At 46.4% G+C, this 23,681-nt stretch overlaps 3 protein-coding genes across 4 annotated transcripts in view; 2 read left to right on the top strand and 1 right to left on the bottom strand.

Moving 5' to 3' along the window:
• Positions 1-12,696, top strand: part of SLC2A1 (solute carrier family 2 member 1) — a 42,416-nt gene extending 29,720 nt beyond the window's left edge. The window contains exons 3-10 of one of the 2 annotated variants that reach the window (XM_081017166.1): positions 1,395-1,555; positions 2,685-2,925; positions 5,289-5,451; positions 5,847-6,034; positions 6,462-6,566; positions 7,652-7,753; positions 8,975-9,182; positions 10,037-12,696. In XM_081017166.1, coding sequence (XP_080873292.1) covers positions 1,395-1,555; positions 2,685-2,925; positions 5,289-5,451; positions 5,847-6,034; positions 6,462-6,566; positions 7,652-7,753; positions 8,975-9,182; positions 10,037-10,233 — 1,365 coding nt within the window. In that variant the 3' untranslated portion in view covers positions 10,234-12,696. Of the gene's footprint in view, positions 1-1,394; positions 1,556-2,684; positions 2,926-5,288; positions 5,452-5,846; positions 6,035-6,461; positions 6,567-7,651; positions 7,754-8,974; positions 9,183-10,032 lie in introns of both variants that reach the window. The other variant, XM_081017165.1, reaches the window with a different exon arrangement.
• A 387-nt stretch (positions 12,697-13,083) lies between these two features.
• ZMYND12 (zinc finger MYND-type containing 12) lies at positions 13,084-19,601 on the bottom strand. The gene is made up of 8 exons (XM_081017202.1): positions 19,361-19,601; positions 17,493-17,634; positions 17,042-17,213; positions 16,288-16,457; positions 15,982-16,104; positions 15,556-15,676; positions 14,637-14,782; positions 13,084-13,583 (listed from the first exon to the last, which is right to left on the bottom strand). Exons 1-8 carry the CDS (start codon positions 19,474-19,476, stop codon positions 13,464-13,466), a joined length of 1,110 nt encoding a protein of 369 aa, XP_080873328.1. The 5' UTR covers positions 19,477-19,601; the 3' UTR covers positions 13,084-13,463.
• A 47-nt stretch (positions 19,602-19,648) lies between these two features.
• On the top strand, positions 19,649-23,180 carry PPCS (phosphopantothenoylcysteine synthetase). The gene is made up of 3 exons (XM_081017207.1): positions 19,649-20,225; positions 20,804-20,907; positions 22,633-23,180. Exons 1-3 carry the CDS (start codon positions 19,721-19,723, stop codon positions 22,948-22,950), a joined length of 927 nt encoding a protein of 308 aa, XP_080873333.1. The 5' UTR covers positions 19,649-19,720; the 3' UTR covers positions 22,951-23,180.
• The last annotated feature ends 501 nt before the right edge of the window (positions 23,181-23,681 follow it).

Raw genomic sequence — 23,681 nt, 5'->3', positions numbered from 1 at the left:
TGCCTGCCAGATGTGTTGGGACTAAAGCTCCCCCATGCAATTTAAGGTAGTCTTTGGGGAGAAAAAGAGCTGATCACAACAATTGTTCATAAAACTATCCAGTAAAAAAACTTTAAAAACATCAGAGACTGACTAACCGTTGCAGTTTTGATACCAATAAGAGCCAAAAAATCAAATCTTGACCCCAACAAAAACTCCTGCCCTAATATCAGGCATCCTGAGCAGCAGGTCTTGCAAGACTGGCAGGTAAAATGGGCTCCGGCTGCAGATCATGAAGCCTCCAGGTTTGATCGCCTCTGAATTACTGAATGCTAGGGGATGTTATTATATTGCAATTCACTTTGAGTTTATATCTCATTTTTTAAAAAGCGACTAGTAGGTCCAACAAATCATAATTTAATCATCAGATGGAAGGAAGTCCTTCTTCAGACAGTGCATAGTTAAAGTATGGAATTTACCTTCCACAAGAGGCAGTGATGGCCACCAACAGGGATGGATTGGGAAAATTCGTAGAGGAGAGGGCTATTGGGGGCTCCTAGCCATTAATAGCCATTATGGAGGCTATTATCTGGCTGCACAATCCGAGGCAGCAGTGCTTCCGAATACTAATTGCTGGAAAACACTGGAGGGGAGAGGGCTCTTGTGCTCGGATCCTGCTTGCGAGTTTCCTATAAAGGACACCTGTTGGCCACTGTGAGAACAGGATGCTGGACTAGATGGGCCACTGGCCTGATCCATTAGACTCTGCCTATATTCTTAAAAAGAAATGGTGGGAAAGGGGTCATCGGCTTCACGCCCTGCTTGCAGGCTTCCCTTTGAGGCATCACTGCAGGGAACAGGGTGCTAGACTGGATGGGGCCCCCCTTTGGCCTGATCCAGCCTTGTGGCTCTTACAGGATACAAAATGTGGTAAGCAAATAAACCATAAAATTTGGTTCAGTACCTAGCCCCACAACACTTCTTTGCCCACTAAAACCCACAATGGATTTACAGTGGTACCTCGGGTTACATACGCTTCAGGTTACAGACGCTTCAGGTTACAGACTCCGCTAACCCAGAAATAGTGCTTCAGGTTAAGAACTTTGCTTCAGGATGAGAACAGAAATCATGCTCTGGCAGCGTAGCAGCAGCAGGAGGCCCCATTAGCTAAAGTGGTGCTTCAGGTTAAGAACAGTTTCAGGTTAAGAATGGACCTCCGGAACGAATTAAGTACTTAACCCAAGGTACCACTGTACCCTAATATTGGGAAGAGATTTTGTTTCTACCAGGTGGCTTGGTGTTTCACATTTCAACCTTTTCAGGACCTCTGAAGGGCAGCTACCAATCTGGTAAAAGTGGCCACCTTGAGGGATGGTTCAATTCACGGGGTCTCTCCTTGCTCTCTTCCTCTGCAGGTGATCGAGGAATTCTACAACTACACGTGGTACAACCGCTATGGGGAGTACATCAGCCGCGGCACCCTCACCACACTCTGGTCCCTCTCCGTGTCCATCTTCTCGGTGGGCGGGATGATTGGGTCGTTCTCGGTGGGGCTGTTCGTCAACCGCTTTGGACGGTGAGCGCTGAGCTTTTTTGGCTTTCCGCGGTTAAGGACCCTAGTTCGGTGCTAGAGCACCTGCTTTCTGTGCAGAAGTTCTCAGATTCAACCCCTAAGGGCATTTTTCCAGGTAGGGTTGTGGGAGAGTCTTGCCCAGAATTCTGGAGAAGCCCCTGCCCGTCTGTGCAGGAAATACTGAGCTTGAGGGGCTCAGTATTAGACAGCTCCTTATGTTCCTGGGTTGTTTCATTGGTGCTGTTTCAACACCCCCTCATCCTTTTTCTGGAGCAAACACAAATCCAGACCTCCTTCAACCATTCCTCATAAGGCTTGGTTTCCAGACCCCTGATCGTCTGGGTCTCCCTCCTCTGCACACCTTCCAGCTTGTCAATATCCTTCTTAAATTGTGCTGCCCAGAACTGGACACAGGGCTCCAGGTGGGGGTCTGGCCACGGCAGGGTGGATTTGATTTAAATCACTAGTCAGTAAGACTTGATTTAAATCATTTTTTTACAGAAAGACTCATTCTTGCTGGTATAACCTTAATACTGACAACCAGATGAAGGTTTCATTTTTGGAATAATAAATTTTCAGAGTGGTTTTTACAGTTATATAAAAAATTACTGATTTGGTTATACTATTAGAAATACGTAGACAGAAATTATTGTGAAGTTTAATAAATTAACTTTTTGTATTTGGACAACTTTTCTGCTGTATTCAGTGGAAGGAGAAAAATAATCATTTCCTTAATAAAAATTTAAACAATTTATTTAACTAAAACAATAACATTATGGCATATGTGTCCATGTTTGTTAACTGATGTGGTTAAACAATTAAACTAAGACTGAGTTTTAGCACACATGACAAATGCTTATTTCCTGATGACTAGCCTTTGGACTATAATGTAACTTAAACAGAAAACTATCTTTAGAATGATTTTTCCTCCAAAAGCATTTTATTTTAAAAATTCAATTTAAATCAAAAATATCCAATTTAAATAAAAAAAATCTGATTTTTTAAAAAAATAAAAATTGATTTTTATCCACCCTGGGCCAAGGTGGAATAGAACAGTACTGTCGCTTTCCTTGAGCTGGACACTCTACTTCTGTGGATGCCCCCACTTAGCCCAACTTTTTTCCTCCTGCAGGCGGAATTCTATGCTGATGTCTAACAGCCTTGCCTTCCTGGCTGCAGCGCTAATGGGTTTCTCGAAGATAGCCAGCTCCTTTGAGATGTTGGTCCTCGGTCGCTTCATCATTGGGGTGTATTCTGGCCTCACCACAGGCTTCGTGCCCATGTACGTGGGGGAGGTGTCGCCCACGTCCCTTCGGGGGGCTCTGGGAACGCTTCACCAGCTGGGCATCGTCGTAGGCATCCTCATAGCGCAGGTGAGGCGGGCTATCGGTGGCTCCCTCTGCTGGGGGATGGGAAACGGTGCACCTGCAAAAGGGGTCGATGGGGGCAAATGGTTTTTCCGGGATGATGGGAAACTGGTTCTTTTTGAGGGTGATAATTATCCTGTGCAAAAAGTCATTGCCTCCTGGGCTCCCCTTAAATGCATGCATACCTGCCCACTTGACTGAATGAGGTGAAGCCAGTGTTTGAAACTCCCATTGTTCTAGGCGCATTTTGTGATGGAATTTCATTAGCACAAGAAGTTTCCGAGCTCTGGGTTCAGTACTGCGCCTAAGATTTCAGATTAAAACTGCAGAGGGGAAGGAAAGGAGGACCTTTTTCTGCCTCTCCACTTCCAGCTACTCTCTGAAGACTGGAGAAGAGACCCTCTTATGAATATTAGGGGGGTGGGCAGGGGAAAGACTAGACCATGTGAAAAATGAACATAATATTTTAGCTGCAGTTCATTCATTTTCAGCTTTGTATTCTTGTTATAGAAATGTGTGCCTAGACATTCCATTGTTGTGCCCATAACCTAGGTTTAAGGTGCCATTTAGCTCCTAGTTTTCATATCTCAGTTTCTAACACTGGGTGAAACCTCTGATTTCAGTTTGGAGAAGGAACGTGCTTTATCTATTAGAGTTTTTGTTGTCCAAAAAACCAGAGTCCCAGCTACACAAATCTCCCAGGGACGGGTGTGGTGACGCTTTGCACTGGGCCAAGCAATTACGATGGACTGAGGCTGCCTGCTTCAGTTCCAAGTATAAATGTCAAAGGGGAAAGCAATAAAAATGGGGCAGTTTAGCATACAACTTCCGTATGTTGATTTGTAACACATGGATGCAAATTGAAGCTGAGTTTCAGAGGGAAAGTTGCTCCATAAGCAGTGTGTGTGTGTGTGTGTGTGTGTGTGTGTGTGTGTCCATCCCCTCACACATTTGTAGGTATACTTTATTGGAGTAGCTGGAAGGCATAGTAAATGTCAAAAGTTTGGCAACGGCTGTGATCACTGCAGCCAAATTAGTCAGCGCAAGACATTAGAAGTCAGATAAAGTAGTTGACCATCCTACAGTGTTGAAAAAACACCACCACCCATATGGGCTATAGCACTTGCATATTATGAAAGAGATATTGAAGGATGTGCACTGAACACATTGATTGAAGAATGGAGTCTGATAATTATGGGAATGTTATGGGAATGTAACATTCCATTACAGTGGTGCCTCGCAAGACGAAATTAATTCGTTCTGCGAGTTTTTTCGTCTTGCGAATTTTTCGTCTTGCGAAGCACGGTTTCCCAAAGTCTTCAAAATCACAAAAGTCTTCAAAAACCTCAAAAAAGGCTACCACACCGTGTGCTATGAGTTGCTCCTCGAAGTCACCCTGGGTATTAACGGTTTTAAGAAAAAGGAAACAAACTTGCAAGACGTTTTCGTTTTTTTCGTTTTTCGTCTTGTGAAGCAAGCCCATAGGGAAATTCGTCTTGCGAAGCAACTCAAAAAACGAAAAACTCTTTCGTCTTGCGAGTATTTCATCTTCCAAGGCATTCTTCTTGCGAGGTACCACTGTACTGTGTTCAGGCTTCCCTACTTTCATTCCTATAATCCTACATTTTGCTAAAAGAAGAACAATAACCAAAGACCCCCAGTAAATAACCACAGTGGATAAACTGTGATTGACTTCTTGTAAATGGATGCATGACGTTATGAAACCGTGTTTACATGTGTAGATGAAATATTGTGGGTTGTACCTAGTGCTAGTCCAATCCAGGACAGACCCGGTGAAATGGACACGGTCAAATTAGGTCCATTAATTTCAGTGGGGCTTACTCTGAGTAGAATTCGGGTGGATACAAGTGCGTGTTTTATTTGTAACTATTTTGGGATGTACCCAGCTCAGCTTCATTCAGAGTAAGCCCATTGAATGGACCTGTCTTTTAATTTCAATGGTCTACTTTGTGTAGGAGGAGCATTGGCTAGAACCCAATATTTTTTGCAAGAATTTTTTCTTAAGTGGGGAGTCAGGACAGGAGATCTGAGGCCTGGTACAAAAGACTGTGTGTGTGAGAGAGAGAGAGAGAGAGCTTGTGTCAGCTACTCCATAATAACACCCTGAGAGATCCAGGCAAATGTAGAACTCTCAAACACTGTTACCTCTCCGAGATTCAGAGTTCCCAGATTAAACCTGCCTCCTCTTCCCTACTATGTCAGTCAGCCCTGTTTAGGGAAGCTTTTAATATTGGATGAATCATTGTGTTTTAATATTCTGCTGGAAGCCGCCCAGAGTGGCTGGGAAAACCCAGCCAGATGGGCGGGGTATAAATTATAAATTATTATTATTATGTCATCCTCTACAGGTGTTCGGCATGGATCTGATCATGGGGAGCGATAGCCTGTGGCCGCTCTTGCTGGGGTTCATCTTTGTTCCTGCCTTGGCGCAATGCATCCTGCTGCCCTTTGCCCCAGAGAGTCCCCGCTTCCTCCTTATCAACCGCAACGAGGAGAACAAAGCCAAGAGTGGTGAGCAGCCGCCTCCTTGCGAAAGGGGTCTTTAGGGTGGGGCCTGCACATGTTCAGTGCCCATGCAGGCATGTGGCACAGTGGTAGCATGCTTCTGGGTGGAGCTATGTGACTGAGGTCATGTGCTGTCTTATCCACTGCCCTGGGATCCCTCGAGATGAAGGGTAGTTTAGAAATGTCACAAGTAAATAAAATAGTTGCTGCAAACATCGTGCGATTGAAAAGTGAAGAAAACACAGGGCTCGTGCACATTTAATGTGTAGCTTACTATGTGTAACTCTTAAAGGTGTAAGAGCCCTCTCTTATTCTCCTATTCTTTCTCCCCCCCCCCCTTCCTTACTTCACCTGCAAGTCATGAGTGCATCTCACCTGATTCCTCCCTCATTTCTCTTCAGTCCTGAAGAAGCTCCGAGGGACGACCGACGTCAGCAGCGACCTCCAGGAAATGAAGGAGGAGAGCCGGCAGATGATGCAGGAGAAGAAAGTCACCATCCCGGAGCTTTTCCGCTCGCCCATGTACCGCCAGCCCATCCTCATCGCCGTGGTCTTGCAGCTTTCCCAGCAGCTCTCTGGGATCAATGCAGTAAGTGGCTGCAGAGGAGCGGAGGAGCTGGTGGTTGGTTCGAGGGTGAAGAGGCTCTGCGAGTGGTCTGCTGATGCAACACCATTCGTGGCTAGGAATCTTCTCTCTTTGCCCCTTTCCTCCTATACCAGGGCTAATTGCTGATTAAATCAATCCTATATGCATTACGGTGAGGACGAGAATCTTGTTTTATTTTTAGGGAAAGGCTAGAATGCTTGCTTTGCTTTCAATCCCCAGTGGCATACCAGGTAGGGCTGGGAGAGATGCCTCAAACTCCAGAGAACTGCTGCCAGTCATTTAAGGCAATGCTGAGCTAATCTGATGTTCTAACTTGGTAGAAGGCAGCTTCCCGTGCCCTGCGATGCTGGATTCTGGACACTGGTCCTGCACAGGTCACCTCTTTACATTTCTTCTTTCTTTTTCCTAGGTATTCTACTATTCAACCAGCATCTTTGAAAAATCCGGGGTGCAGCAGCCTGTCTATGCTACCATCGGGTCAGGAGTTGTAAACACGGCCTTCACGGTGGTCTCAGTAAGTGCCTTCCTTCGCTGCTGGCAAAAGGGGGGTGCTCCAAATATAGTGGCAGGGGGCATCCTTATGCCAGGGGCTACTTTAATACTGGAGCTCACTGGCGGCAATGGTGTCCCAAATATCTTGCAGTCTCTATCTGCAGTTGGTTGCATCCAACTAAGTGCTGCTCGGACTAGACCCATGTTAGTTGCATTCATTAACCCCTCCCAAATACAGGCCTCTGATATTTTTAAAGATAATGAGATTTGTGCAGGGTTCCTGGAGGCAGACACTGGGGTAAGTCCCTCTCTGTTTGGGACCTCTGCTGTCCAAATTGAAACGGGTGGCTCTTGTGCTCCTATGACAGGCATAGGCAAACACCAGCCCCCTTGATGTTTGGGACTTCAATTCCCATCATCCCTAGCTAACAGGACCAGTGGTCAGGGATGATGAGAATTGCAGTCCCAAACATCTGGAGGGCCGGAGTTTGCCTATGCCTGTCTTAAGCTGTTGGAGGAGTATGCCCCGCTGTGCTTCTCCACGAGTCCTTGTTCTAGGTCTGTCTCTTCTGGAGTCATTCTGCCACTTTGCTGCAGGAGGAGCAACTCAAATGACTGACTCCGGCAATGGAGACTGATCGGCAGGAGGATGCAAGGGCTGTAGCTCAGTGGCAGAGCATTTGCCTGCTTTGCATGCAGATAGAATCATAGAGTTGAAACAGATCTAGTCCAACCCCTGCAGTGCAACCTGGGGCTCAAACCCACAACCCTGAGATTAGGAGTCTCATGGTCTTATCAATTGAGCTATCCCAGCAATTGTTTAGTCCCCAGCAGCAGTTCCAGGTAGAGCTAGAATAGACTCCCCTTGTCTGACATGCTGGAGAGCTGCTGCCACTCAGCACAGAAAATAAAAGAGCTAAATAGACCAATAGTCTATGTTTTAAAACAACTTCTAAGTCATGCAGAAACACAACAAGCAGCTCCTCTGTGAGTGGGTCCCTTGGGTTTCCCAGGAACTTCTAACTAAAGTTATTTCTCAGGGCATACTGCTTCTGGTTTATTCATCCTGCCAAAGAGGAACTCATTTCTTTGTCTCCCTTTCGATAGCTGTTCGTGGTGGAGAGGGCTGGACGGCGGACTCTGCATCTCGTGGGCCTGGCCGGAATGGCAGGGTGCGCAGTCCTCATGACCATCGCTTTGGCGCTTCTGGTGAGTGGCATTTGATCAGAGGACAATGAAATAAGCTGATGAAATAAGCTTGATCAGAGGACAATGAAATAAACCTCTTGTGGTTGAATTAACTGCAGAGTAGGCTGGCCAACGCCCTAGCCCTTAACAACTTGGGACCAGTTTACCTGCGAGATTGTCTCTCCCCCCCCCCCCCCATATATGCGCACACGGCCGCTTCAGTCTGAGAAATTGGTGCTGCTATAGTTGCCAGATAATAGCCATTCTGCACTTGTAAGAAATCAACCTTATATTGTAGCAACACCTGCTCTTTGGAACTCCCTTCCTATAGACAGCAGGGAGGCGCTTTCATTGTACTCTTTACGGCACCTTCTAAATGCACTTTATTAAAGGAAAGCCTTTCCGGACAGGTGTACATCTGTTTCTAGCTTGTTTTAATTTTTTTTGCATGTTTTAAGTCTCTGTTTATATTGATTTTATGTTTTTTAATTATTTTTGCAAACTGCATTGAGGTTGTCCCCCCGTCCCCTTAGAATCAAGCGGTGTATAAATTTTATGGAGTAAATAAATAAGAAAAATAGGCTGGGTCCCTGGCTCAGTTTGCTTTCCTTCATCTACCACAGGGCTAGTCAACGTGGTGCCCTCCAGGAGTTGCTGGACTACAACTCCCATCATCTCTGTCCACTGGCCATGCTGGTTGGGGCTGATGGGAGTTGGAAGCCAGACCAGATCTGGAAGGTGCTGCGTTGGCCACCCCTGGCCTGTAAGCATGCCCTTCAGAGCAGTTGGTTTGCTACTACATTCAGGTAGCAAAACTGCACACCAGATGGAGCTGCCTTAGCTCTAGAAATGGGTGGGGAAAGAGGCCACTGGAGCACCATTTAAAGTAATGAATACATTTTTAATTGCAGTAATGGAAGCCAGAAGGTACTGTCTGCATACTTGGGGAAACGCTCTGAGGTTTTTTAGAAGTAAAAAATAAAATACATCATTTTTAAAAATATATAATTTAGGGCAGCATGAAACAGCTCAATGAGGATGAGCTTACGTGTGGTATACAGAAATATTTGATTTGGGGCTCAGTTTCCCTGTGATGCTCCCTGTATGACTTTAGGTTGGCCACTCTCTCACTCACAGGCTCACTCGTCTCATGGGATAGAGGGTCAAATGTTGTTGTGGATAATGAGGACAGACGCCCATGCATGTATTTGGCTCTGACTTGGTCTTGTTTTTCGACACTAGGAGCAAATGGCCTGGATGTCCTACCTCAGCATCATTGCCATCTTTGGCTTCGTGGCGTTTTTCGAGATCGGCCCGGGTCCCATTCCGTGGTTCATCGTGGCGGAGCTCTTCAGCCAAGGCCCCCGGCCCGCAGCCTTCGCTGTGGCCGGCCTCTCGAACTGGACGTCAAACTTCATTGTGGGGATGAGCTTTCAGTACATTGAGGCAAGTTGATTTGCTGGGCCAGTTTCACTCTGGGCAAGGTGGCCTTCCCCATAGATTCTGGCTTCAGTCCTTTGAGTCAAGGGGTGGGTGTTTCTTTACAATGCACCTCCTAATGGTCAACTTACATTTGTATTGCACTGCAACATAACTAAGGCAATGTCCACACTGCACATTTAAAGCACTACAATACTTTAGTCATGGCTTCCCCCAAAGAATTCTGGGAGCTGTAGTTTGTCGAGTTGGTTGTAGCTCTGTGAGGGAACTGGAGCTACTATTCCCAGAATTCCCTGTGACGAGGGATGGGTGGTTAAACAACGCTGGGGAATTGTAGCTCTCTGAGAGAAATAGGGGTCTTCAAACTCAGCACCCTTAATAAACTACAGCTCCCAGAATCCTTTGGGGGAACCCATGGCTGTTTAAAGTACACTTAATTTGCAGACCTTTCAGGCAAAACAGGAGGATGCTCAGGACCCTTAAATGATGAGAAAAGTATGAAAGAGAAGCATTGGTCAATTAACTCTTACAATTGGTGGTTTTAACTGTTTTTACCAATTCTTTTTTAATTCTTTTTGTTAACCAGTTTGAGGTTTTCTACTATCAAGTTCTGTATCCGTTTTGTGAAATAAAATAAATTATGAAATAAAATAGGGAGGGAGTGAAATTGCCGGGTGGAAAACACAACAGGAACATAGGAAGCTGCCTTTACACTGAATCAGACCATCAGTCCATCTAGGTCATTATTGCCTATACTGACAGACAGCAGTAGCTTTCCAGGGTTTCAGGCAGAGCTACAGCCCCAAACTGATAGGGCAGATCCAGCAATATGAAACCCGCCTCTTTCTCTTTCCTTGCAGGAAGTCTGTGGCCCTTACGTCTTCATCATCTTCATGGTGCTCCTGATCCTCTTCTTCATCTTCACCTACTTCAAGGTGCCCGAGACAAAAGGCCGCACCTTTGATGAGATTGCCTCCGGCTTCCGCCAAGGGGGCGGTGGGCAGAGCGACAACAAGACGCCGGATGAATTTCACAGCTTGGGCGCAGACTCCCAAGTCTAAGCCCCGAAGACCCGACCGGCTCCTCCCTTCGCTTCACTTCCTTTGCTGCCTGTTCTTGACGCTTGTAAACAGAAGCCAGGCTCATGGCGAAGCAGGCGCCAAGGCCTCCTTTCCGGGGCTGCCGCCTGGTTTCCAGGCGACGAACTGACGCCCAGCCCTAGGAATGGTTAGCTGGTTTTTCACGTCCAGGATTTCAATGCTGACAAGGTTCGGAAGCCGCGGCTGTGGTTGAGGCCGAGCCTCTTCCGTGGGGCAGCAATAAGTCCTTCCAGTGACCAGACCCTCACTTTTATTTTTAGAAGGAAAAGAAAGAACAGCAGGAACACACACACACACACACACACACACACACACACACACACAGCCCTTCCAAGTTTGCAATAACAGAAGCAGCCCATTTTAATCCAAAGACAACTGTTCTGATTCTGATTTTAATGAGACACTTAAAAAAAAATTGAAGGGGTGTGGGGAGACTGTAGGATTGATCCATGATGACAAAAGAATTTCCTGCTAGGTTGGGCCCTGAAACGATAGGGGTTGCTTCTTTTATCCTTCCCATAAGGCTGTTACAAAAAGGAGGTTTGATATTTTCCTAAAAGGTCAGTGATTGAGGACCCTTACCCTTTAACACCCAAATCTAATTTGCCTCTCTGTCAGTTACTGTTCCTCAGCAGGAGGAGAGAGGTGGCTGCAGCCAGAGGGGAAGCTGAGAGAAGTGAGTCAGTTCAGAAAAAAGCAAGCATTGCATTTTTAATCTTTTTTTGGTTTGGCGGAGCAGAGGCCCTAAAAGGCTCAGGCCCGAGAGCTGACTCTCGCAGGGCCGTGGCCCTTTCTGACCCTGCAGTGTGATGGTGTCTCTTGCTTGTTTGGCTGAGGAGAGGCATCCGTATACATATACATATACATGTGTGTATCCACCTCTGATTTTGCATGTCTGTAAGGTAAACTACAAAGAGGAATGTTTGTTGCTCTGCCCACTTTTGCCTCTGGTTGCATCCAGAATGTGGCCCTCAGCCTGGAAGTTTCCCCACTGTTGCCCTAAAGCTATCATGCAGCCATTTGTTCCCTCTTTAAAACTGTAGGCGGAGGGAGGGCAAGACCCTTGAGGCCATTATGTCATGGTGCCTTTTCACCTGTCCTGGCTCGCTCCACGTAGCTTAGCTTTTAGTGGACAACCACATGTTGGGATGGGAGGAAACAAAGCAGACATAACCCAAGGTTTCCCTGTTCAGCCCTAATGCCCTCTCTCCTTACTGCTTCCCCACCCTATGAGGAGAGTCCAGCTGGATCAGGCCCAAAGGTCTATCTGATCATTAAATACCCTGTATTCAAATGGTGACAAATGAGCTGCCTCTACTGAGGTCACAAGGGTAGGGCGTGAAGTTGACAAGCACCCTGTTTGCTTTTTGCCCACCTCTGCTCTTCAAAGGTAGACTGCTCCTGAAGATGGAGGTTCCACTAACCAGTAGCCATGGAAACAGAAGCCTAGTGCTGGAAAGGACCTCCTCTCGTCTAAATTCCTTCTAGAGCCTTCTAAGCCAGCCGGTGGCCACGGCTGTTCCTTCTGCCAGCAAATTCCAGACATTTAATGACATGCGGTGTGACAAATGCCTTGGAAATGGGGGCAGGAGAGGAATCCAAAAGAACACCCCGAACCTCACATATTGATCTCCTTTCACCAAAAGGCTCCATAAAGACACAGTTCTATTGTGTCTGCTGCAGAGGGCCTCTGGCAAGCTCCTCTCCTCTCCCTTAGCACCCTGGACTCACCAAAATGACAGAGACTCAGTGAAAAATGGCTGCACACATTTCCTGCTTACTGTGTATAGACTGGAAAATATTTATATTATATATATATATATATGTATTTTATTTTGTTCCACCATGTTAATAGAGCACTAAGTTATAGTGTGGTTTCAGATGGACAAGCAACTTTACTGTAAATAAATATATGATAAAACAGATCTTAGTTCCTCTAGCAAGAGTTGTATTTGACTAAGATGACTGTTTGTTTGTATAGATAAAATTAATATGCACTGTAGTGGCATCTGAATGCACTGACATTTTAGACCTTCCTCCGTATAGTCAACTACCCCAAGCCCTTAAAGGACCCTGAGCAAGTGTGTTTTTTGGATAGAAGCTCTTGGCAGGTTTGCAAAAAATCAAAGAGAGAAAATGGACACACAGCTATTTAAAAATAAGTATTTTTAAAATTTATTTTTCTGTTTTTAAATTGAAGACACGACCACACTTGGAAAAAAAGGACAATATGTTTTTAGGAATTGCAAAGAAAATGAAATGTTAACTTTTTGCATTTGCTGTGTATGGTGTAATGTCAGAATGAACTCCTTTCTAAAGTGCCAATGGTTAAGGGGTGGGAGGGTAAAGAGAAGGAAAAAAAGACACACAGAAAGGAGAACCTTGTATGGACAGAATAAATGAAATGAGCGTTTGAGAACCCTGGACTGTGTCATGTGGTTTCATTTCAGCCCTTGCAGGAAATCCTGTGCCTTGAGGGGGAGGGGTCAGCCTGGGCTTGGGGGTCCTCTCAAGGAATCTCCTGCCTGTTCACCTTGAGGGTTGGAGGCCACCCCTCCATTGGCCCTCTACTTTCTTCCCTGAGGAAATTCTCAGCGAGCTGCTACAATAAATCTAGAACATCATTCCCTCCTGCAGCAAGCACATGCGGGTCTCGTTCCTCCCTACATCCTGTTGCTCCTGGGCTACCCAGAGCAATCATGGTTTAGCATATTGCCTGAGCTTGGGCTCTGGGGTTTGCCTTGCTCTAGCCAAACCATGACCCATATAGACATGGGTGCAACTGTATGCTCATATGCACAAAGATTTAAAAAAACACAAAACCAATGTGGTGGTTAATTTTCACAGCTTTAAATTTTGTGCAGCTGGGTGACTTGGGACAGCAGTGAGGGCAGAGAGCCCCCTAGATACAGTTAAAGGCCATGCTTTGCTTTCAGCTTCAGCAGCTCCCATTGGAGGGTGTGTGTGAGAGTTTTTAATCTTCCATTTGGCCGAGGAATCTGAAGCAACTGGCTCTGCAAAGGATGTCTGGGTCCTGCCTGCTCTCTGTCCAAGGCATATTTATCATCGTCTGGATTTTGTTACTCAGCTGGTGGGGGGCTCAGACGGGAAGTAGAAACAGGAAAGGATGATTAGCGACTGGCATCTAATGCTCATCTGGGAAGCCAGGCCTGAGGGTGGCAGTGGTGGGTCTATTTTGCATAGATTGGTTTGGATTTCAACAATTTAACCAATTGGTGAAGTGATTCGCTTGGTTCATACTTGGGCAGCTTCTTCATAACTTGCAGAAGTTTCATCACAAGTTCATGAGCCTGAGAGTGACAAGCAAGAGGAAGAGAAGGAAGGAAGGAAAGAACATGCAACATTATTCCTTAGCAATTGTTAAAAAAGGATACTTTCTTTTAAATGCCTGATTCCCATTAGCCCTGCCCTGGCTGCAGTTAACATAATGTTCCTTTCCTCACACAATCTCTGTTGTTGAATGGAATGGGGCTGATCATCAATTGCTTCTTTAAATAGGTAAGCTGGGCATGCAACAAAATGTTGCATCACAAAGCACTCCTGTCTGCTTCTCCAGCAATGCCCCTGGGAACCACATTGTGTCATAATGTAACATCATTCCCATTGGGCCACTCGGGGGAAGAAGAGGGGAGGGAACTCTGCTGCTGTTTCAAGTGGCAATGAGTAGTTTAGCGAGGTATTTTCATTAAAGAAAAGGAAGCAGGCAAAAGGCCTTGTTGGAGCAGATCAATTCAGCATCCCATTTCCCACAGCAGTTATCAAAATGCCTACAAGAAGCCCACAAGGAAGACCCTCTCCTGCTCATGACTCCCTACAACTGACACTCAGAGGCATATTGCTTCCACCACTGGAGGAAGAACATAGCCATTGATACACTGTGGCCAGTAGCCACCAATAGCCTTATCCGCCATGGATTTGTCTAGCTCTCTTTTAAAGCCATCCAAGTTGTTGGCCATCACTAGTTCTTACAGGGGCATTTTCCATAGTTTAAGCTATGCATTGTGTGAAGAACTAATTTCTTTGTCTTGAATCTTCCAACATTCAGCTTCATTAGATGTCTCAAGTTCTAGTGTTATGGGACAGGGAGAAAACCTCTCTCCAACCACACAAATGCATCATTTTATACTCTCTTCTTTTTCCACAATGAAAAGCCCTTTCCTCACAGAGGAGCAACTCTGCCAGCCCTTGGATCATTTCATTTCCTCTTTTAGGTCCCTCTTCCAGGCCTACAATGTCTTGTTTGAGGCCCTGTCAGGATGCAATTGCTTAGGGACGCCGGGTGATGACACTGGTCTGGGATATGTGATGTATTTCAACCCAAACAGACACCATTGTCAACTTGCCTTTGGCACATCCAGGATCAAGTAATGAAACATGGCCAGAGTATGGAGGACCTTGGCTATTTGAGCCAGCTGAGGTCGCGGAGACTGCTCTCGGATCTCTAAGATGGCGCTCAGCATCTGTTTTGCTTCAGCTCGCTGCTTTGCATCTGTAAGGTAGAAAGGGAACTCCATGAAGTGGGATCTACTGCAGTCAAGGGAGCACGGTCTATCTCTGGGCCTGGCTGGCCTGGCTGACCTGTTTAGGCAAGAGCCTTACCAAACTGAGCTGAAGGGGACCTTTCTCTTTTTAGCACAATGGATCAGGCTGTTATCTCATCCACCCCTTGTAGGCAAAGTTTCCATGCACCTGTCAAGACTGCTTACTTGTCAATCATTAGGACATCAGGTGACTTTTGAAAAGCCCCGTTTTGTACACTGCTTTGAGAAGGTTTTGCAGGGCATTACCAACTGCTAGTTGACAGTGCCTACAAACACTGTTTTGGCTGAGCTCAGTCTTCACCTGCCCTCTGTGCCTGATGTCGTATACGATGATGTCATATATGACACTAGGTGCAGGGCAGGTGAGTTTGACATGGCCAAAGTGTCCATCTGAGTCTGGAGAGCCTAAAAAGGCCCATGGGATAAGGGCTCCTCACCCCTGACCTAAGAGAAAACAAATACAGATACGTGGTAAAAAGAGGTGCCTCATATGGTTGACTGAATCTGCACCCACTTGCGGATGTTATAATAGCTCAGAAAAGGAACGGGGAGGAATATTGTTTCTTTTTCAGAAGATGTAGCCATGTGCCACAGTCAGCTAGCTCTCTGCCCTGCCCCCACCTAACTCTCTGGCAGGAGGAGGGAAGCAGCCTGAATTTTAAACCACCCCATTTTCTTGGAATGGGGAGAAGGGGGAGCAATCTGAAAGAGCGGAAGTTACCAAGGACTTCTTCTGTAGTCTCCTCTTCTTCCGCAAGCATATCAAGTTCTGCCGGAGTCATAAGCGTGTGGTACTGGAGGCCGATGAAGTGGCTGAAATGGTGGTGCCAAATATTGGTCACCTGATGAGAAGAGGGCTCATTAAGCAAGGAAGAAAAGGGTGCGGTGATCCCCATCCCCTTAACGTCCACTGTATGTTGGGGCCACCTTTGAACATTTCTTGGGACTGATCCAGAATATAGCTTCTATATCCCCCCACTTCCGCTACCAAAAATGCACAGCTGGCTGTGTGTGCGCGCAAGGCACACTTGAGAAAAATAACACTTTTCCATGGCAATATGACACAGAGGGGAGATGGAACCTGAGATGAGGCTGCCGCATTCAGCATCACCTCTACTTCCAACCCAGCTGTCTCAAGCCGACTGACCTCAGAGTACAGGGAATCGGCAATGTCCATTCTGTTCTGACGGAAGAAGACATTGGCCATGTGGAAGTATCCCCCCGAGGCGGCCATGTGGTTCGTTCCAAAGGCACAAGAGGAAAAGTAAATCTGAAATGGGATAAATGTATTTACTTATTTCAGCTATGGGTACACCACTGAAATCGCCAAAGTTTCTAAGGGCTCTACAATAAGATTATTAAAAACATACAATGGATAAAATCAACTAAATAAAAAAAAAAAACCAACCACCAACAGAAGCAGCTTTGTGTAGCCACTTTAGCAGAGGCTTACGTCATTAGCCAGGTGGTACAAAGAGTCCTCAAAGTTCCCTTTGGCGGCGTGAAGGAGGCCCAGGTTGCGATGAAAGTCAGACTGAATGGCGTTGCTGCAGTGGGAATTCTTGAGGATAATCCACTGGGCTTGTGAGAGGTACTCCTCTGCTTGGGCAAGGTGCCCGAGGCCTGGCAGGAAGGAGAGAAGCCAAGAAAGAGTCAGCAATCTGTGGTGGTCTGTGTCTGTAGTGCAAACAGTATCCTGATCAAGATCTCGGAAAACCCTGAGACATCTTGATAGAGCACCCCAGAGCCTGTGTACTGAGCAGGACTTGCCTGGTAAGCAAGGCAGAGAGCTTAAAAGCGCTTCCTGCACCAGGAAAAAAGAGTTTTTGCTGATGCAAAAAAGAATTTTTAAGATCTCCACCTTGTCTGCATTTAATTTATGCAATTTCAACCAGGAGGCCTTCAACTGCGCACAACTGATGCCACACAACTTAAACATGTGCAAGTTGTGATCATACTGTATATATCTGCCCTCTGCATTGCTTTGCGGGGCAAAGCCCACTCAGCGCAGGTAACAGAAAGGTAAGGATGCCCACGTGAGGGTGGTTCCAAGGGGGCAGTTTGAGTATACATGTTTTCGCATATACACGCCATCCCCGCAACATAATCCCTGCACAAGACACGATTACGTTTTTTTAAAAAGAGACCATTGTCCCTATCTAGAAATTGACACAAAACTACTTCAGCACAGCTCCAGCCAAACTCACCCAGACCTGCCTCAGCTAAAATGAGGTATGCTGGCACCAGTTCCACAGCATTTGAACTGTGTACGCTGATGCTGAACTTCAGCGAATGCAGTGCAGCTGGAATGGCATCTTCGTGTTTGCCTTCAAGAAGAAAATTCTGAGCGACTGCCTGGGTCAACTCGGCCAGGAATTTCTGTGGACAAGCATGGATTGTTAAGCCACTCTCAGGTGTACACACACACACACACACACACACACACACACACAGCTTTTATTGTTGTTGTTTATTTCTGATGAGTAGTTTTGGTACTTGCGCTGTTCTAGCCACCAGTTTGCTTCGGGGCCTATTCTGACCTATAAAACCTGACACATCTCAGGACCCCAACACCTCAAGGATCGCTACTCCCTATTTGAACTGAATGGGACCCTGCTGTCCATCCGTGAACGTCCCGGACCTGGACCACTCCCTTACCTCTCTTCTTAACTTCTGCTCTCGCCCATGCTTCCTTTCTTCCTCCGAATTGTAAAAAGGTAACGTTGTACGCAAAGGGATGAGAAGTTGACATATTTTCTCATGGATGCTGACCCAATCGGCACTCTGGTGTTCTACGTCGCTAAGAAAAGATGAGAGACATGGCTATTAGCAGCGCAAATTGTAATGCGTGCATCAATTATAATTAATATTAGGTAATTTATATAGTGCTTCCTGCCAAAATAGGCTTTAAGCAGTTTACTAGTATAAAAAACAACCGTTTGTTCATTTTATTTCTTTTTAATTAATGGAATTGATAGTCTGCTTAATTGCAAAAACCGGTAAGTAGTGTACATAAAATATTCTCTTAAAATTATCACTAAAACTTAGAGTTAAACACAAGCCTGTCATTAAAGTTGATTCATAAATGCTACATGACTCCTAGAAAACTCTCACATAAAAATTCATCTGCGCCCCCAAGGTGTTGGAGGGGATGTACAGAAATTGGATAAACTTCCACCTATAGTAGGGATATACTATAGTGCAATAATTTTAGGCAACAGCATTCAGAGAAATTGCTAAGATCCTAAACTGCCACATTATCCCAACTTCTCAGCTACCACTTTTATCTATATTTGTCAAGAGTAACAAAAAGCGCATCTGCTATACTGGCTAAAATGACAATCACACAATTTTGGAAAAATTTAGACAGGGCCAATCTTACCACCTGGTACACTAAAGTGTCGGATATTACCCTATTTGAAAAAATAAACAATTTCTTTATTGTTCTGGTGTATATCCTGCATCTCCTTACATAACACTCAAGGTAGCTTCAGTTCCTTGGAGGAAAGGTGGGATATAAATTAATAAATAATATAATGGGGACAACGATGATGACAATCAGAGATAGAAAGAACAAAAAATAGTAACCAGTTTAAAGCATCCCGATCAATTATAGAGAGAATTTTTGCTTGCTTTTTATTTAATATATTTGTATTTATTTCTTACATTTATACTGCACCTTTGTTCCAACCAGGAATTCAAGGTGGTCTCCCTACCCTCATTTAATCCCCACAACAACCCTGTGGAGGAGTGGGGATTTAAGCACTAGTCTCTCTGGCACTCTAACCACTACACCACACAGTCTCTCTATATCAACTATACACACACACACACACACACACACACACACACATATCTATTTATCTATATATAATCTCAAGGAACAGAAATAATAAAAGTGTGCATATATATAGTAAAACTGACAGTTTTATCCATATTTGGGTTTTATTTGGGTTTTATCATGCTTTCAGTTTCCTTATTATCAACAAATATTTTATATTCTTTGTAAACCACTTGGAGGTTTTTTCATTCTTTCCTTAAGCAGTACATAAATCTTGTTAAAAAAATAAAACAAATAAAATATAGACAAAAAGCTTGCTCTGCTTATGGATCCACCCCCGTCATTCAAAACTGATTAAAGGGGTTGCTGGATAGACCTTTAAAAAGCCACACATCACCAGACCTGGCCCTTCCTTATTCCTGTCGGACTGGGATCCGGGAGAGACCAGGGTTCGCATCGCCGCTTGGTCGCCTTCAAGCTCACCTAGGTGACCCCTCAGTCTATAACCTACCTAACAGGGTTGTCGTGAGGGATTAAAAACGAGGGTGGGCAGAACCATGTACGCCACCTTGAGAAAAAGGTGGCATGTAAATGCTAAATAAATAAATAAGCCCACAGGAGGCGACCGCCCCTGAGGACGCCGCTCCATAGCATCTCCCCAGCTTCACCCTACGAATGCCTGCCTGCATGCCGTGCCTACGGGCGTAGGTGGGGGAAGGGAAGGAGGGAGCGCGGCCCTGCTCACCAGTAGTAGGTGACAGCGCAGGATCCGCAGCGCAGCGTGGCCGGCCCGCGGCACAGTTCGCAGAAGAGCTTCTGCCCGCGAGGCAACGCGAGCGGCACCAGCTGCTGCGTCTGCATCGCTCCGACGCCTCGGTTGCTAGGGGAGCCGTCGCTAAGGCGGCGGGCCGGACTTCCGACACGCTCCTTCTGCTTCCGGCACGCCCGACCAATCCTGAAGCCTCAAGGGAGCGCCCATAGAGAAGGGGCGGCTAGAGCGACACACGCAGCATGAACGCACCTCTCCCGGAAGCGGAAGTAGCGCAAACAGAAGCTGCTGCAACGCTCGCGGCGCCAGAGCCGCTCCTGCTCTGCCGACGCCGCCATGGCCGAGCAGGTGCCTCCGGTGTCTCCCGTGGAGGTCGAGGCGGAGCGGCGCGTTCGGGTGTGGGCGGAGGCGCAGCGGGCGCGGGGCCGTCGCGTGGCGCTGGTGACGTCGGGCGGAACGCAGGTGCCGCTGGAGGCGCGAGCCGTCCGCTTCCTGGAGAACTTCAGCAGCGGGCGGCGCGGGGCGGCCTCGGCCGAGAGGCTGGTGCGCGCCGGCTACGGCGTCTGCTTCCTCTACCGCACACGGTCGGCTTTTCCCTGGGCGCGCGCCCTGCCGCTCAGCGGGCCCGCGCTCCTGGACGTTCTGCGCGTGCAGGATGGTGACGCAGGTGGGCAGCGCGTCCTGGTCGACTGCAGCGGCAGCGCGCTGTCGGACCTTGTACCCGCGCTGCTGGCCTACCACCGCGCCAAGGAGGAGGGCGCCCTCCTGGTCCTCGAATTCACCGGCCTGGTGGAGTACCTGGCGCTCCTGCGCGCTGCCGCCCGGGCCCTCGCACCGCTCGGTAAGCGGAGGTGGTGGGAGGTCGGAGGAAAGGAGGGCGTGGTGCCCGCGCCTGCTCGTCCACCTCAGTATTGCCGGTACGGAGTGGCAGCAGATTTCTCCTGGGTTCCAAGTGTAAGCCTGGGAGTTCCTGCCAGCAATGCTAGGTCGTTTTCTGCGGGTCAGGATCTGGAGCATGTTTGTTGGGTCGTGCTTTCCACTGGGTAATATGGATCCAGGTTTGCGTATTGAAGCTTGCAGCTCTGGAGCCCAGTCCTGAGCACATTTGCTCTGTAGTAGGACTGCTGATTCAGAGGGGCTTACACTCAAGTGTGCTCAGGACTGCAGTCTAGAACAATCATCTATTTGAATTAAAACAGACTAAGATAATAAGTTTAAATGCATTCTGCCTCCCCCATGCCCGCTTTTATGGTTTAGGGATTTTTTACTTTTACTTTCTAAAAATTTTCTATTAACATTAACACTCTGGAAACTCTGGAGTCTAAAATTTTGCACATTCATGTGGAAATTGTTGTGGAGGTCTTTCAACTAGCACCACTTATGGTACCAATTTTTCTCACTTGCTTAATCCTCAACCAGGTTCCAGTGCCATGTTTTACTTGGCAGCAGCTGTGTCTGATTTCTACATCCCAGCTTCAGAGATGCCTGAGCATAAGATCCAGTCTACTGATGGACCCCTACAGGTGAGCTCAGCAGGTACTGGAATTTTGTTCCTGGAGACTTGTGGTCCATTAAGAGCACCAATTAAGCACTCCAGTTAAATGCACCATTAAGCACCGTTAAATGCACCAATTAAGCACTCCAGTTGTGATGTATAAGATTACTTTTATGTTGTCAGAGCAACGGGCTGCTGGGGAACCCACAAAAGTAGTGGCTAAAGGCCTGTAAATTAGACAGGCTTATACAGAGGCATTCCTTTGCCTTTGCTTTCCGCATGCATAGAAATAAAATAATATTTTCAGAGGGGAAGCATGCCTGCATTATCAGAGATAGATGCCTGATTCAGCAAGAATTCAGTGTCTAATTTATGTCAAACTGGTCCTAAGCTTAGTTTTCCCCTGCACAAACACTCACAGATTTTCCTAACAATATTTCTTCACATGTAAGCTACTTACCAGCATATACATCAATATATTTGGCTACAGAGGCCTGTAGCCAAGCACCAGAATCCTGGATTGTAGTACCAGATTGTTACTTTGCTCCACTTTTTGATATTCCCCCTCTAGAAGCACTCACCAGCTTTTCCTCTGTTGCCCTGGGATGGATCTCTTCCTTGGAATCTGTGGTGGACAGGGCAGTCTAGGCCCTATTACTAGATCTGCTTGTGTGTCTGTTTGTCTGTACTGTACACATGTTCATGGAATGATCATACTGGGACAAATGAGGAAATGCAAATAAATATCAAACCCAAGGAACATCAATGTTTGTTTTCACAGAATAGCAGGCAGGAAGAAAACCGACTTTGTGGCCAGAACCACCAGTGCAGTTATAGAGTAGTAAAAGGCGGCTAGTCCAATACAAGGCAAACCTACCTTGCTTGGATCATAATCGAGTTAGTTACTCTTGGTGCAAGAGAAGCTAAAGGCAAGGAGCTTAGTTTATAAGGAGCTTTGGGGATGGGTGTTTGGAAACTCAGCAAAGTCCATGTGTAAACAACAACAGTTGCAGCTCCAGTGATAGCTGTAGGTGTGCAAGATACCTAATGCTTGAAATGTGGAAATAAGGGAGAGGGTTGTGGCACAGTTATAACCTCTGTCAAACAATGAGTAGGTAGAAATGGTTTCCTCATTTTTAAATTAGGACTGCTTATAAAGGCTGGGTTATTTGTTGGGTTCTCTCTGTGCCAACCCATCCCTTTCCCAAGCTCAGGCTATCGCTGCATCAAGAGCATGTGTGTGTTAGGGCTAGGCGATACCAGCTTTTCAACTTTGTGGTGTATCACCAGCCAAACATTGCGTTTTGGCTATTTTTGGCTATATTTGGCAATGTTGAAAAAATAAGCTGCATTGGCTCTGCCTGCAAGTGCCTCCAGTGATCGCTGCTAGCAGAAGGACTCAGGAGCCGTGGCGGTTTCACCAGCAATATACTGCTGAGTGAAACCGACATCACTGTCTGCTCCTCATACCGGTCCTGGGCGATATATCACCCAGGCCTAGTGTGTGTGCATTATGCTGAACTTCTTTCTTAAGAACATAAGGGCACTTCTGGATCAAGTCAGGGGGCCATTTAGTCCAGCATCCTATATCACAGTGGGCAACTGGCTACCTGTAGAAAACTGTCAAGTAGGAATTGAGCACAAGAGTACTCCCCTCCTGTGGTTTACATCAACTGGCATGCAGAATCATTACTGCCTCCAACCATGGCCATCTCCTCTGTGAATTTGTCTAATCCTCCTTCCCTTGTTGCAGATCACAATGAAGATGGTGCCAAAGATGTTGTCCCCTCTGGTCAAGGAATGGGCTCCAGAGGCATTTGTGATCTCATTCAAGCTGGAAACAAACCCTTCCATCCTGATTGACAAAGCAAAGCAGGCATTGGAGAAATATCGCCACCAGGTGGTGGTTGCCAACGTGCTGGACTCCCGGAGAACCTCCGTGATTGTGGTCACCAAGGACTTGGAGACTCAGTTGTCGCTTTCTGATGATGAAGTGGCCCAAGGCATGGAGATCGAAGAGAAGATTGTCAGCTATCTTGAGTCCCAGCACAGGGCTTTTATGGAGAAATGACTTCTCCTGAGTAAAAGTGACTTCTTTGATTCCTCAGAACAGAATAGACAAATGGTTAAGAGGTGAACCGAAGATGTTTTTATTACTGCTAAATCGTGTCAAAACTTTACTACAATGGTGTATAGGATCAAAACGGTGAAATTCTGACATAATTTGGGCTATTTTTGCACAACGCACGTTTGCTGCTTGTTAGAAATATATACCATATAAATCTAAACATTCCTAAGTCACGGCTTTTCTGAGTGTACCATCCCTATCTCCTGTTTTGTTTAGCCTTGTGTGATCAAACCTTAGGGAATGTTTGAATACTCTCTCCTTGCAAGCAAGGTTAGATGGCTACACCTTGACCATAATGACTTCTGGCCATTTCACTTGGTCATAGTCTGACCAGGACTGGCCCTGGTGCTGTTTGCATTGCCATATAAAGGTTCTTGCTAATATATAACCTTCTGGGTCTATGTTAAAATATTATATAGGGTTAGAGCAGGGCCGAGGAACCTTCCTTTTGCATTCCTGTCAGTGGTAAACTCTGTGCTGGCAGTGGGTGGGACAGAAGCCAGCTGTGAGCAGAGCCAGAAGTTGGCATGGTTTTTCTTTTCCACCCTGTGGGCTGATGGGGAAGAAGCAGTTCATTCTTGCTGGAGGCCTGAGCTGATTGTGCATAGGGCCTTTTGAAATCAGGCAGTAGGACTGCATGAAACCCACCTCTGGCTTAGAGGTGTTCACCTTTG

This window comes from Podarcis pityusensis (genome assembly GCF_964106645.2).
Source record: "Podarcis pityusensis genome assembly, chromosome: 8".
Lineage (NCBI taxonomy): Eukaryota > Metazoa > Chordata > Lepidosauria > Squamata > Lacertidae > Podarcis > Podarcis pityusensis.
This window is presented reverse-complemented; position numbering and strand designations above follow the sequence as displayed.